The sequence below is a fragment of the Euwallacea similis genome, chromosome 16 (assembly GCF_039881205.1).
Source record: "Euwallacea similis isolate ESF13 chromosome 16, ESF131.1, whole genome shotgun sequence".
Classification (NCBI taxonomy): Eukaryota; Metazoa; Arthropoda; class Insecta; order Coleoptera; family Curculionidae; genus Euwallacea; species Euwallacea similis.
Window position 1 is genome coordinate 1,309,299 of NC_089624.1, and position 14,930 is coordinate 1,324,228.

The 14,930-nt window shown below is 34.4% G+C and overlaps 1 protein-coding gene across 1 annotated transcript; it reads left to right on the top strand.

Annotated features, from left to right (window-relative positions):
- On the top strand, positions 1-13,108 carry Kua (Plasmanylethanolamine desaturase Kua). The gene is made up of 5 exons (XM_066397796.1): positions 1-555; positions 2,433-2,683; positions 6,198-6,409; positions 11,193-11,411; positions 11,470-13,108. Exons 2-5 carry the CDS (start codon positions 2,434-2,436, stop codon positions 11,728-11,730), a joined length of 942 nt encoding a protein of 313 aa, XP_066253893.1. The 5' UTR covers positions 1-555; position 2,433; the 3' UTR covers positions 11,731-13,108.
- Positions 13,109-14,930: the final 1,822 nt, after the last annotated feature.

Consider the following 14,930-nt stretch of genomic DNA (forward strand, 5'->3'; position numbering starts at 1 on the left):
GCGACATCGTTCCAAATTTCAGGCGGTTTTAGTCATTTCATTCAGTTGCGCTCTGTATTCTCAGCGAGCTTTTCACCGCTTGATTTTTCGCGAGCTTTCAACCTTACGAAATTTAAAAAATGACGATTTTGACCATTATTTAATAAGAACTAAATCGGAAAATTATCACATTTGGCACCGAATCTAAAAATTAACTGGAATTGAAGTGACTGTTTAATTGCATTTTCACTTTGTAGAAAATGTGTTGTTTATAGATCGTCTCTCACTTATGGCAGCTTAGTGGAATTATTGTTTTTATTTACGATAATTTATGTGACTCAATATCTGATGTCATACACTTTTTAAATAAAGGTATGACTTGCGTACATTAGTAAGAACATTCAGTATTTATTATACGACAGGTGAAATATGGATATATGGAAAACTGTTTGTGTTAAAATCACATTTATGTAGCGATTAAAAAATGTAAAATTTTGATAAGATAAGTGATTACAACATCTACTAGAGGTAATTCTTCAAGTTCGGATGAGGACTTTGCCTTCTGGATACATTCAGGTAAATAGTAATCTTCATTTTAATTCACCATTTCATCAAAAATGTTCATGTATTTATAGGGCTATGTTGAAGCGGATGACTTGAATTTTTTTAGTAGGACCTCTTACCCAGGATTCCTAAGCTAATATGTAATGGGTAATCCAACAATCTATACTTAATTAAAGCGGTTTTTTTCTATCCGCATTATTTGAATAATTATTAGGTGTCGCCTAATGGTTGTACCTAATACCCATGTGGCAAGTTGTTCTTTTTCGGATATTTCCGGAATCGATTAGAATATTCTGCACCTCAAAACGACATATTATTAATCTGCCAATTGTCCAAGTTTGCTAAGATTTACACTGCAAAACAGTTCCCAAAAAGTATCAGTTATGTTTTTTTTTCGTTACGCGATTCTGTTGAAAAAATTATTAAAAACAGGAGAAAATGCGAAGATTTTGAAAAAATGCAAATATAAAATTTAAAGATAGAAAATTAGTGGGTTCTAGATTTGTTCAATTTTTAATAAACCCCATCAAAAGCCTGTTGGGATTTATACTTTCCAGATTGCGAAATTTCCACACAGCATATTTTCTCGATTTTTGAGTAAGTCAGTAATTTTTTGATCCGCAAGTTGCCTGAATTGGCATTACAAAAGATATTTTTCTGAATTAAGTAGTAACCAGAAGAATCCATGCTTAAGATCCAGATTTACTTATCACCCTGATCCACGGACGGTTTAATCGTAAAGTCGAATGAGAGATTACCAGGGGCGCAAAATTAAAGAGGGCAAAACAAAAAGAAAATAAGTCTGCATTTTAGAATTTAAAAGATTGACTGAAGACCAAGAAGGGGCAAAGTGGTTTTGTCTCCCCAGGGGCGAAAAAAGTCTTATTCCACCACTGTCTGGAACTACATATTTTCCAGATATAGAATTTATCAGAATGCGAGAGCTCAAATAGAAATTCACATTACGATTTGAATTTCCTTCGTGCCTCAATAGGCACTGAAATTGATTCTTTTCTGGAATAAGATTGGAGAGACGAATTTTCTGGGACGAGGTTCCAGAGAACCCAATAAAGAATCGAAAATCTTTGTTTATATCTTTGTTTCCATTGTGGAGACTCTGAGTTTACGACTATCAGACGTGGTTTTATTTTTACGGTTCGTCGTTTACGGCAACGGGCCGTAAAGTAAAAAATAAGGCCTGTTAGTTTTTTAACGAAAGATTTAAAAGATAATGAAAATTTAAGAGTATAATTTTTGGGTAAAACGTCATGTATTTGAAAAAGACAAACCTCAACCGCGTGTAATCTTCTTTTAGTCCTCTACACGTAAATAACTATTACGATAACTTTATATAACCCGTACTTTTTATTTACCTAAATCAGGTAAATAATGAGTTAATATAATAATAAATTAAACATAAAAATCAATCATCATACCTTACTGTTTTGCTTAACGTTACCATGGAAATTAATGACAAATCAAACGTGACGGTGAATGTTAGGATTCAATACTCTTTGTTTTTTTGGGTTTCGGGTTTAATTTATGCTTAATTTAGATAACTTTATTATAGATATTAAATTTAGTACTGGAAAAAGTACTAAATCCACTACGGTTGTGAAATAAGTACTTATAACCCTCAAGTCTTGGATCCCTCAACGTTGACGTTCAAGTTGTAATAACATACTTCACAACCTTGGTACATAATGTATTATTTTCCACTACTTATCTACCTAAGGAGCTATTACTCACACTGTCGTTATCAGTCGCATTGTTGTTTTACTATGGTTGCCGTGGAAATGATTGGAACGTCACCGTTGATATGATTCCAGACGCGTTATCTTTCTGTATCCATCAAATACTTTCCTTTGATATTTTGATACTTTTTTTAGAATGGCGCTCCCAAAGAGGCCCCTCAGCTGTTCCCCGAAGGTGAGTCAAGTGCTGGAGTGCCCCTTGGTGGATGCGGTAGCCACCAATCTCTTGGCCCCGGTGAAGACAGAACGGCAAATTCTGGAAAACTCAATGCTAGAAGACGACCCCAATGCCAACTGCGCTGTCACACCTGAGCCTAGGGAACGGGGTCCCAGGTGGGGTCCTCAGCACAAGGGTGCGCAAGAATTGGCCAATTTATACAGTCAAGGTAAGTTAAAGCGCATGTAGTTTTTTTGGATTTTTTCATTCATTTAACAGCGCTACCCTATCTTAATTATAACAGATTTTCAAGTGCTCATTTGCTTAAAATTGCTTAGAATTTCAAAATCCAAGAAAGTCAATGAGGCGCGTTCAATACCTATAGAAGTCAGTAGCGTACATTATCTACCAGAATTGCAAGGAATTTTTAAAAATAACGTGATGAAATTCTTTTTGTGTTGCTTTTAATTCTCCTCTGGACATGATCCTGTCTTAACTCAGATTAATTTCCAAGCCGCAAGATTTGCTTGGAATTTTTTGCAGTTCAGAGAGCTATGCAAGTCAGTGGCGTACATCATTTATCACAGTCGGCATGAATGTTTTGAGAATGACGTGATGAAAAGCAGTTTGTATTAAAACACAGCCGTATCCAGAGGGGAATTAAAAACAAACCAAGGAGAAGTCAAAGTCTCAGAATTTACCTGGGACATCTTGTACGTTCCAAGGCGATGCAAGTCAGTGGCGTGCATCATTCATCAAAGATCTCTCGAATTTTTAAGCGCGACTTGATGAAATTCTCGTTAGTTTGTTTTTTATTCTTCATTTTGTACAACCCTGTCTTAATTCAAGTTGACTTCCACAAATCAAGATTTATTTAGAAATCCTTGTAGTGTCAAGGTGTGGAAATCACGGAGAAAATCATTGTCGTGCATCATTCATCAGCGTCGACTCGTGTTTTTTAATAGTAACGTGATGAAATTTTTCTTGCTTTGTTCAAATTGATGTCTGGGCCTCAGTATTTACTTGGAACTTGGGGATTCAATAGCTATGGAATTCAATAGCATAAATAGGCGATTAGAGTTGCCGTGAATTTTTGGGGAGGAAATTTATGAAATTCTCCCCTAGCATTTCACTTTTTTTTATTTTCCCCTGAGGAAGTCTCTGTTTTGCAACTGACAATTTCTGCCCTTTGATTGTATAGGGTGTCTCAACAGGATTTAATTTGTCGACGGCTGATTAATAATATGATTTCGTGAATTGTCTGCCTGAACCTTTTTTGCGTTCGAATATACTCTTTTTACAAATTTTTAGAATGTGAAAGTACGTTTGTTTAATTCCCAGTGAAATAACGGTTGGTTGAAATAATTTCATAATGTGTAGTGTTACATGTTCTGCGTAAACCGTCATGAGACAATATGAATCGCCTGATTAGCCTATCTCTGTTTGATCTATTAGTCATTCTCCCTATGTAGGCATATCGTAGTAATATGTGTAAGTAAAACAGACTAATAGTTTATTCAAATGATCTTGTTTGAAGAGTTGGCAAGATAAGCTATTTTTGCGTGTCGTGTGTGACTTGAGTGTGAATGAAATTCCACTGGACTGATATAATTTTTGGCAATACTCTGCTAATTTTAGAGGAGCATAAAACACATTATTTGAACAGCAACATTGGATGAATGCACTGAAAGTAATATTTCTATGAGCGTTGAGAAAATTGCAAAACCTCTTCATATAAATTCCTGCAGTAAAATTTAACCTTATACTCTTTTACTTTCATAATTTCTCTGCGAATCCAGTTACTCTTAAAATAGTTTCCATTAAAGTTACCTAGAATCTTATTACTTTTGTTCACTTGTAACTAAACAAGAATCAATCGAATAGATGTGTTCTATAAGCCGAGGCCTCAAAAGCTTCATGCCACATTATCTGGCTAATTCCTAATTTATTAGGTTTGCATCGTCCTAGATAGGGATTAAACAACTCAAGGGATAGTCCCAATAAAGGGTTTTTGTTATTTGATCGAAGCACGCAGCACTTGGGAAATTTTATCAGACAGGGTAGGAACTGTTGTGTTACATAGGCTCAGGAATTCTCTGAGAAATTTCAAAATTCTGTAAGCGCATGAGAAAATTTTCAAAAATATTTTGTTACCAAGAGCTTTACAGCGCTGGAACTCTCTTGGGATGCATTTCCGGATTTATTTCTATGGGAAACTTTTCCTTCTTATTTTGACTTAAGGAAACGCTTCTTAAAAAATATGCACATTATCTTTCGTGTACCACTCAGTTTCATGCACAAGCTTTATATCGACTATTGGCAGGCACCGGTCAGTTCAGACTGACCGATTACCAGTTTAAGTTAGTTTAGGATTTTCTAATTCTTATTATAGTCATAATTAAGTTATTACTGAACGTTCACTGTTTCTAACCCAAACTAGTCTAATTTAAAAGGTCTTAAACTCAGCTAGGAAATAATTCATTGAAAAATATGACGATTTGGATAGGTTGATGATATACTATGTATGATTTCATGACATAGCTCTATTTTGCCTTTGTTAGTAATTCTCAAGCTTTGACGCAGTGCGTGGATAGTAGGTAAACATAAAGCATATCTGAATCTATATTCTTGGGAAATTCTAGTAAATTATTATTAGTCATCCACATTTAACTGAACATAACGGTTCCTAACGGACGTCGGCCGTTAAGACCAAAGCATCCATAGAATGTATATTAAATAATTGACTGCTAAACAATATTTATTTATCATAATAGCATATTTGCAACTACAATCACGAACACGCCTTCCACATAAGCAGTTAGGTGGTTGACTTTCTTATATAGTTTAGTAGACCTTTTCTTAAATAATATTGGAGGTGCAACGAGAAATGTTGAGCGATTCTCGACCTTCACGCAAATAACGTATTTGGCTTAATTGTAAAAAATTATTATAAAAATTTCCTTCCTTTCTGTACGTTATTTGCTCATTATTGAAATTAATTTATAAGTGCCTTTTTATTGCTTTGAATATCTACAACGTATAAATAAGCTAAAACTGAAATGTTTACCCTTCTGCGCATTTTGAGAACAATAAAACAGAAAAATAATCCGATATAGGAGCATTTCGCATTCCAAATATCTAAAAATATACACGTCTTTACTAAATACCTAATGATGTATGGGTGAATTTTTCAACAGCGTTATTGAAATAGTTTTGTATTGTAGTTTGCTTCATTTTTAAGCGGCGAGAATTAATCACGGTAAATGTGTCAATTTTTCTCGATGGTAAACACAGTTGAAGAGATCGAAGGACAGCAGCTTAGCTTCTGACTTCTCAAAGCTTCAATGTAGCTGGGATGCTAAAATTTAATGTACATTTCTTTCCCTCATAACTCTTATAGTTTCTGAGACACTGACTTAAGATACTGAATCTATACTATAGATAGGCTCCTTAGCCCTTTGTCTATATCTCTAGGGTAATAATTTTTCTGTGGTCGGTCACTCTTTGTTATATCAAACTTTTTTATGTAGGATTTTTCCCAATTTACAGAATAATAAAAACTCTTTCATACCCTTTAAAACGAAAACAAGCAACTTTTGAATAAAACAAATTTAGCTGAATCGCTTTATTTTTTTACCCTTCAGCGCCCAATGCTCATTTATACCATTATTCCTGAGATACTCTACATGTTAAATTCTTCCCGGCTTTTTGCCTCATTTTACACTGAATTTTCCCTATTTCAGGTAAAAGAATTCAAGAGTGCATTTGTGTCGCCATCTGCCTCACTCTCATGGCTGTGAATTTCGTGTTCATCTTGTTCCACTTGAAGGTAGAAAGACTGAGCGCCATCCTCGTGGCAGCATTTTTCGGCATTCTAACTGCTGACTTTGCTTCCGGTTTCGTGCATTGGGCTGCTGATACCTGGGGCTCAGTAGAATTGCCTATAATTGGAAGGGTAAGTCTTTTTCCACTGGATGTACTCTGTAATTTTAGAAGAAATTGCTCGACCTGTGACGTCAATATAAATCCTTTATTGCATTGTTTAACGCGGAAGGTCACCGTTTATAGGTTTCTTTCGGTGTACTAGAAAACCCGGATACCTACGATGGTACGGGAAATAGAAATGTCGTGTGTAATGCTCATTAAATTGAGGACAAAATTATTAGGTGGCAATTAAGTTACTCAGTCATTTGCCTTAAATATTCATTATCGGTGAGTATCAGAGCGACTTAATTTTATGTCTGTCGATGCCGCTATGGGATCTGGCAGGGGCCATTCGGATATTTCACGGGGTAAAATGGGTATTATTAGTGTTAAAAATTCATGAACCATAATTGAGGTAAAGTTGTGCAGAATATTGATTTTAGGCTGTATACAAGGAAATATATATGAACGTCAAACAGATTTTGTCTACGATCGTGTAAAAAAGAGTTCTCATCATAGCTTGTCCTAACCGAAAACATCGCTTTTTTTTCTAGAGAGAGAATAATTAACTTTGGTCTCTAGAGATGAAAGTTTGACGGCGCCGCGTGATCCCACCCCCTTATTCCAGGGAGTATTGTTCGAAGTTGATTATTGACTGTTTTGTTGATTTTGTGTATATTTGGCTCCCTACAACAAAATAGTCCACTTTCGAAGTACAACGTGTTCGAAAGCAACTAAGTGATATTAATAATAATTTAAACAAATTTATTTGTTTTTGTAACCTACTGGTTTGCGGCATGCAACCATTAGTCATAAATAAATTCAATAAATATCAACGAATGTATATCTTAAAAAACGGTTGGATCCTCGTGCCAGCCGCGTTTTCCAGCTGTTCTTTATGCAGGCCCTGCGCTTGTTAATGATGATGTCTGACTTGAGGGACGTTTAGATACTTTCATGTGGCTTTATGCAAAATGAGTTGCGGGCTCCTTGGTGCTATAATGTCAAGAACTTTGAAATTCTTGATCCTTGATAGATTTCATCAGGAAGATGGGAAAGTTCCTCGACTTGTCCAAAATCTTTTATCTTTACCTAATTCATATCAAAGTTCGCCACTTCAGCTGGCTATTGTCTTTGATGTTCGATGTGTCGGACAACAGACATCCGTCCCGATAACTCTAGGGGTAGAAAGAGATGGGATCGTATGCTTCCGAGCAGTATATTATTTGCGAATGTTTTCTCCTTCGTGTTCTTGCTCCATAAGGTAGTCATACTTTTAATAATTTTGAGGACTCCAGCAACTACTGGAACTAAAATAGTTCACATTTGACCACATCATAATCGAAAAATTGGAACAATTTAAAAATTTCTAGAGTGAAATTACTTTCTTGAACGTACAAGTTTTCTCTCATTAAACCAAGTTTGGATCTACTACCGTTTGGACATCCCTACACTGAACATTCTTACCTTGGACACACTGTAAACCTCAAGTATCTTGGAATGAGGTTTAATGACGAGAATTGAACCACGTATGGGAAGTATCAAGGAAGCGGTATGAGCACTAATTTTCTCCGCTGATAATCATGTGAAGCACAACTGATCATGCGTTACTTTTATTTGAAGTTAAACTGATAATTATTTTAGTTCTGGTGCCTCATTTCTCAAAACGACTGTCCTTGATATCATCTCATAGTGTCACATAATCTCAGTGGTCGTTGTGGGTAGTAGTGAGAGTCATAAGTGCGAATAACAAATTTGAACATGTTTAATTCTAATTCGTTAAACTCGAAAAAGGCGTGTTCAAGGTGAACTTAATCCAGAACTATATCGACGTTTGTAATAATTGTAGCTTTAGTTGAGAGCTTTTTTAACGGCGCGTCGTTCAAAAAGTGCCATCATTGGAAAAGTGGGCATTGAGGACGTTAACGAGGTCTAAATATTCAATTTCAGTGTCAGTGGGTTATTTTACTTGCGGGATACTTGTTCACATAATTGCAAGTATTCCTCTTTTCAAGGGCGAGGGTTATTCTGGCAGACAACGCCCATCGCCCGTCAAGTATATTATATCAGGGAGGAGAACACTTTCAATATAAATATTTTATAATAGTGCATAAGACTACAAAATTTCCATATTAAATTCTCCTTTGTAATACTATATGATTTTTTTATACAGTGTGTCCAAGGTAAGGAGTCGTGCTAAGGACACTCGTAAGCAGTAATAGATACAGCCTTTGTCAAATCGGAGAAAAATTGTGCATTTAAGGAATTTGTTTCGAGGTACAACTAGATTTACAAAATTATATGTGGTTTTTTAGTTATTTTGAAAAAATCTAAATTTTAGATTTTTTTTATTTTGTTAGTTGTATGTACAGACAACGTAGTTACTTTTTAGACTCTTTGGACTGGACGAATTTGGTCTGAACAGTGCAAACATGCTTTTTTCTTTAATTAGAATGTACTTCAGGCAAAAAGGGGGAAAACCTGGAAAATCGAGGTCGAATACAGACCAAATTTACGCACGTACGCGGACAATTTATTATATATAAACTACACTGGTAAGACTTATTACCTTTTTGGAATGGTTGCTGTTGAAGCCAGTAATTAAATAACTGAATGAGAATTTTATATTCGAGCTTACACTGTAGTTATCACGCCACAGTCTCTTAATCCGTATTATCTAAAACACACCCTGAATGGGTGAATAGGGTTCGTGCATCAAACTTAGCACTTGAAAGCTTAAAAATAGATACACTGCCAGGGACGTAATTAACTGACCTTTCGGCCGACCTGCTGATTTTAGCTATGATAATCATTGAAACATCTTTTAGCCATTCATATATTTGATGGATTTTTCGTAGCTGAAATGACAGCAATCGTTGCTTTTTTATATTTATGTCTTCAGAGAACCTGTGCTTATATGACTTAGTTTTTTTCCACTTCTTTAACACCGATTGTTGAATGGCTGATAAATAATAATTTTCTCTAGCGGTATATAGATATTTATATAGGAACTTCATTGGCGTATAAAACATGCATAACACGAATCCACTATCGAGTTTATAAATCGGACCTTCAGCTATCAATTAATGGAATTTCAAAATTCAAAATGCTCCTTTATAAGATAGGAACTTACTAAAAGTCGTGGCATTGACTTTAGCACTGAAATATAAATACCGACAAACTTAATTTCCCTATTTATATACGCTGTCGGATCTGGAGTTGACGTTGGCGCTCCTAGCAAAATTGTGCATGGCGTTGACGTTCAATGAAATTAGTCGTTGACGGCATGCTATTATGTTTTGATTTTTGAAGAAATGTTAAACATGAAATGAACGCGAATATTTTTGCATTTAAGTGCCCGACACAACGCCAAATCCAACTTCAAGGAAATAAATCGGGGCACATAAATTGTGACACCGAAATCAAATCCAACATCGGGGTTATAAATTTGGTTTTAAGCTATCAACTAATGGAATTTTGAAATTCAAATTGCTTCTTTCTACGGAATGGTAGAAAATTAAAAATCTTGGGTGGTAATCCAAGGTTTTTAATGAATTGAAATAACGTGCACAAGCATACAAATAATGCTCTCTTTTTCTCAGTTATGTTCTAAGCAACATAATTGCCAACATATTCACAATTTGGCTCTATATGAAGGAAGTTGTGTCATGTATCGTGAATGCTGCCTTTGTTAAAGGTTAATTCGTATACACAGGAAGTTTAGTTACATTACAGCGATCGTATCCAGTTAATCTAGTAGAAGCCTGCTATAAAAAATTATATACTTAGCAGTTACAGTCTCAATGGGTTCAAATACATTGTGTGTGTTTAAGTTTAATAACCGCCTTACTTGCTGAAGACGATCTGTTAATAATGAAGAAAAATCCTTTCAGGAGAGGATCATTTCTGAATGCCAGATACATTGATGAACGCATGTTAAATTAATGCTTCCGACTCGAATTTGCGAAAGGGCAAAATACTATGAAATATTCAGTTATTTCTAGATCTTCAAAGTCGCAGCTCATTCTTGACGTCTTACATCTCTCAAGATTAGTTGAATATTAAGTAGGATCAAGGGCTCATGTAGAATAGTTTTGTAGTCAATGTTCCAGTAATTTTCGCATATTCCAAAAGTGCGATTATTGCTTTATCGTTTCTCATAATACCTATAAATAGGTAGCATTAATATCCGGTAAATGATAATCGCCATTTAGGTTTATGGCTTAGATATCAAACATTGCGAAATCTAATAGAGAGTGATGGAAATACATTTAATAAATCGATGCCGCTTTACACTTGACCACTTCCCATAAGCGCTCTAGTTTTGGTATAAAATGTCGGTTGTCTGGACAGTAAATATGGAGATAACAGGAATAGATCTAAAAATATGAAAAGGCGCATTGAGTGACAAGAGTATCGCTCACTCCCTACTTTCCATAGAAACGGCTATATCATCCAGGTTTGACTCTTTTAACGGTTTCTATGGAAAATGCCCTTTTAGATTTCTACAATAATTAACATCGTATCAAAGTATACTATACTCCAATCTATGAAGGACCAGCGTTGAATGGTAGAGCCGTTTGGCCTTGTTATCTACCCCACTGACCTAAATTCGGGCCGCTGCATTTTTCACAAAAATAAAGCAAAATACACTAAACTTCTTTTTTGGGGGAAATGTGATGCTAGGATTATCTTGTAAGTCTTCTTTTAAGCGAAAAGCTTCACATTATATTTTAATTTCCGGACATTGATTGATATTGCTCTGACCTATAAATCACCGAATATTAGTTAGTTACTAAAATTTTATTTTCCAGAATTTTCTTCGTCCATTTCGCGAACACCACATAGACCCCACCTCAATCACCCGCCACGATTTCATCGAAACCAACGGCGATAATTTCATGGTAACCATTCCTTTCCTAGGCCGCATGGTGTGGGATTTCATAGTTCTCTCAGAGGATGATGTTCAGAGGAAGTTCATCTGGACTTCTTACGTATTCTTATTGGCAATATTTGTCGCTATGACCAACCAAGTGGGTTCAACTATCAAAGAAAGGCATTTTCCTAATGTATACAACCAATTTCTTTCAGATTCACAAATGGTCTCACACCTACTTCGGCTTACCCTCGTGGGTGATATTTCTTCAAGAGTTTCATGTGATTCTACCAAGACGGCATCACAGAATACATCATGTAGCACCTCACGAGACGTACTTCTGCATAACTACAGGATGGTTGAATTGGCCGTTGGAAAAGCTCCGATTTTGGAGTGCTTTGGAATACCTTATTCAAACCACCACGGGCTACAAACCACGGGCGGATGATCTCAAGTGGGCGGAAAAACGAAAGTAAAAGTGCAAATTAAAAAAACATTAACGACCTTCATTGTGCGTCACCGGGGTTTATTGCGAAATGAAAGTTTCAGTTTTGAAAAACGTTTACGTTACCAACTTAACGTAAATGTTTTTGAAAATCGAATAATCGGTTCAGTGTTTGGGATTAGTTTTCGTACAAAAGAAAATGGGCTAAATTTGTGAAAAAATGTGTTTTCTTGGGAATTGTACAAGTATTGTGGATTATATTGGAAGTACATTTTAGAGACTAATTAATGTTTCTGGGTCCAAGAGGGTTTTCTTTTACAACTGTAAGACATGAACGTTTTGTGTGAAAGTAAAACTGGGCGCTCGATGTACATGCTACAGTTTTCGGTGATACTAAGCGGGCCCTTTGTGATATTGAGTAGACCTATATGGTGCTCTCAGTTTCTTTTCAGCTTGTAACGATCAATCATTAAACCATAAGCCACTGTGTTTTATTGAAAGTACCTTTCAGGTAGATGTCTAAAAGTCAGTTTTTTAGTAGACTGCTATAACAGGCAGGTGCCTATTAAAAACATTGAGGGCTCTAAACTTTTTATTATGATTAAACGAATTATGCATCTTATAGTGTATGTAAGTTACCTTAAACGGTTGTTTCAGGAGATTTCTGTTTTTTAAGTGTTTATTACACTTTAGGACATATTTGCAATATTTGTTAAAAATGTTAAAGAACAATGAAGTACCTATCTAGCTCCGTCTTGGAAATTGAATGAATTTTTGCTATGTTATCAAAAATTATAATATTGTGCTTTGATATTGTATCTACATAAAATTCCTACAATAAAACGTAAATTGAAAATCGCTATTTGGCTTTCCAAGAAACGTCTTTATGGCCATTCTCGAGTCAAGCGAAAATATCATGTTGTTAGTTTTCTCGCTGTAAACATTTTAGTTAGCTATTGCGTTCAGATTTACAACATAATTAAAGCAATTCCCTTAACGAATCCAATGGCAAACATATACGGCTTTTAATATCCGAGAAGTCAATAATTTTGTGATACTATCATGTAATTTTAAGGTAAACTTCACTAGTCATTTAAAGAATTTTTAATGATCACTCGCAAATTTACATAGCGACATTTTTTTAAAGCCTCCCACATTACAGCTATCTGCTTATTGGAAAACTGCAAAGTTTTAAATTCTGTTTATTGTTATTTATTATGATGTATCAGGCACATCAAAATTTAAAAAACGCATTGTTGGACACTCTATTCCTAAGTCGCGCATTATTTTACTAAAATCTAATTTTAATCATACGTCGAATATACTTTTGGATTTATATTGACACAATGTAATTTTATTGTGATAAGCTTTTTTTACCACCAGAATGAAATAAAATACTTTTGGCACTACATTTTACTCTGTTCTTTTACTACACTCATACTTTGTTCACCCTTATTTGTTCTTTGCTTATTTGTCTACTTCACATACGATTTTTTTTTATTATCGACTATCCCTAGTACAAATTATTATTGCATGGCTGGATCTTAAAGTTGCCAAATCTCGAAACATTATAACAGGCTAAGGACTTATTGTATAACAAGGTTTCTTTGTAATTCACAAATTTGCATGTGAAATCAATAGAAACCGAATTTTCAAGTAAGAACCAGCAACAACAAAAAATACCAGGGTCGTACGAAAAGAGATCAAAATAGTCAAAACATGAAGTGTCCTGGAAAACTGAGAAAGGGCCGCTAATTTTCATGTATTAAAAGCTCATAATTTTAATTCATATAAATTAAATTAACAAATTATGTAATAAAATTGAGTTTTTCCCTGGAGTAAAACTGGATTTTACCTTATTAAATTTGCAAAATTTCTGAAAGTGTGGGAAAAACAAATACCTACGTTTTCGATGTTTCGAAAAAAAATTGAAAGATCATAGTATCGGATTTCATGAAGTTCAAAATTGTCAAACTCTCAAAGAAAAAGATGTTTATTCGTAAATTTGAGAAAATCGCAAAGAATACGCCACTGGTTTTCATCAAAATGGAAACGCCAATTATCATATATTATACGGGGTGTTTGGCAGAGCAATAGAAAGTTTTCAATGCAAGATAGAAAGGTTCATTTTAAATTTATATAACCATATTTATCCGTATACAAGGTCTCCTCATTTTTGAAATATTGGTCAAAAGGGAAGAGTAGGGGGGGCAGACTAGAGGGGGTAAGTAAATGCATTAGAAATGAAGGATCTCATTTAAAAAATAAAAGTAACTAATAGTAGTATTGTTTAAGCTAGAACTAGCGCTATAAATTGTTAAATTATTACTTATTTAAATTTAATAGCGCTTATTTTCTTGCTGTGAGTAATATTTCCTTCTGTTTTTACTTGTATGATTTTTAATTTTGTCACAATGTAATATATCATTTAAAAGAGTATACAATAGAGAGGTTTTTAAGATTAGTTAAATTTCTTGATCTAGCGCCGCATTGGAGAAAATTTTGTTTAAAATGGAAGAATAATTTGGAACCAAAGTATTTTAACACATTAATTTGTGTACATAATTATTTGTAATAATAATTTTAAATTAATTTTTGTTTTGCTTTATAAATATGCATATTAACAGTATTTTAATAATTTTTTTTAAAAACGAAAAATATTTAATACGAAGAAAATGGTTTTAATTGTATGAACTCAATTATTTCTTATAAAAATTTAAGGCGGCCGGTATTTTAAAAATGATAAGACTTTGTATAAGCATAAATATGGCTTTATAGATTCAAAATGATCCCATCTACCATTTATTGAAAACTTTCTATCGCTCTACCAAACACCCTGTATTTTAGAGGCGTAAGGCATGGAGAACGCTTCGAACATGGATGCTGAGAGGGTGTCTAGATCTTTTCCATGGCATTCATAAGTAAAACAAGAATGTGAATTACTATTATATTGTAAATGAGTCCTTCATTAGCTCGCTAGATACATAATGAGATATACACGTGTCAGTATTAACTTGATAGTCAAACTAATTTAGAAAAAATGCGTACTTCATAGTTGTTAAAAATACCTTCAAATGGTGTTTTTAAAGCTAGTAATTTAAAAAAAACTCAATGGAAAACCCTCTATGCCCTATGTATAGCACATTTCAGTAATTGACTTCACTTTGCCTTAAGAGATTTGTGAGAATCCACAAAACCTGCATGATTTGGGTTCCAAATTACTGAATTCAT

Excerpts from the sequence above, each read along its gene's own strand:
- Kua (XM_066397796.1), top strand. The coding sequence starts at position 2,434 with ATGGCGCTCCCAAAGAGGCCCCTCAGCTGTTCCCCGAAGGTGAGTCAA. Across the intron at positions 2,684-6,197 it reads GGCCAATTTATACAGTCAAG|GTAAAAGAATTCAAGAGTGC; the intron begins GTAAGTTAAAGC and ends TCCCTATTTCAG. Across the intron at positions 11,412-11,469 it reads TTGTCGCTATGACCAACCAA|ATTCACAAATGGTCTCACAC; the intron begins GTGGGTTCAACT and ends AATTTCTTTCAG.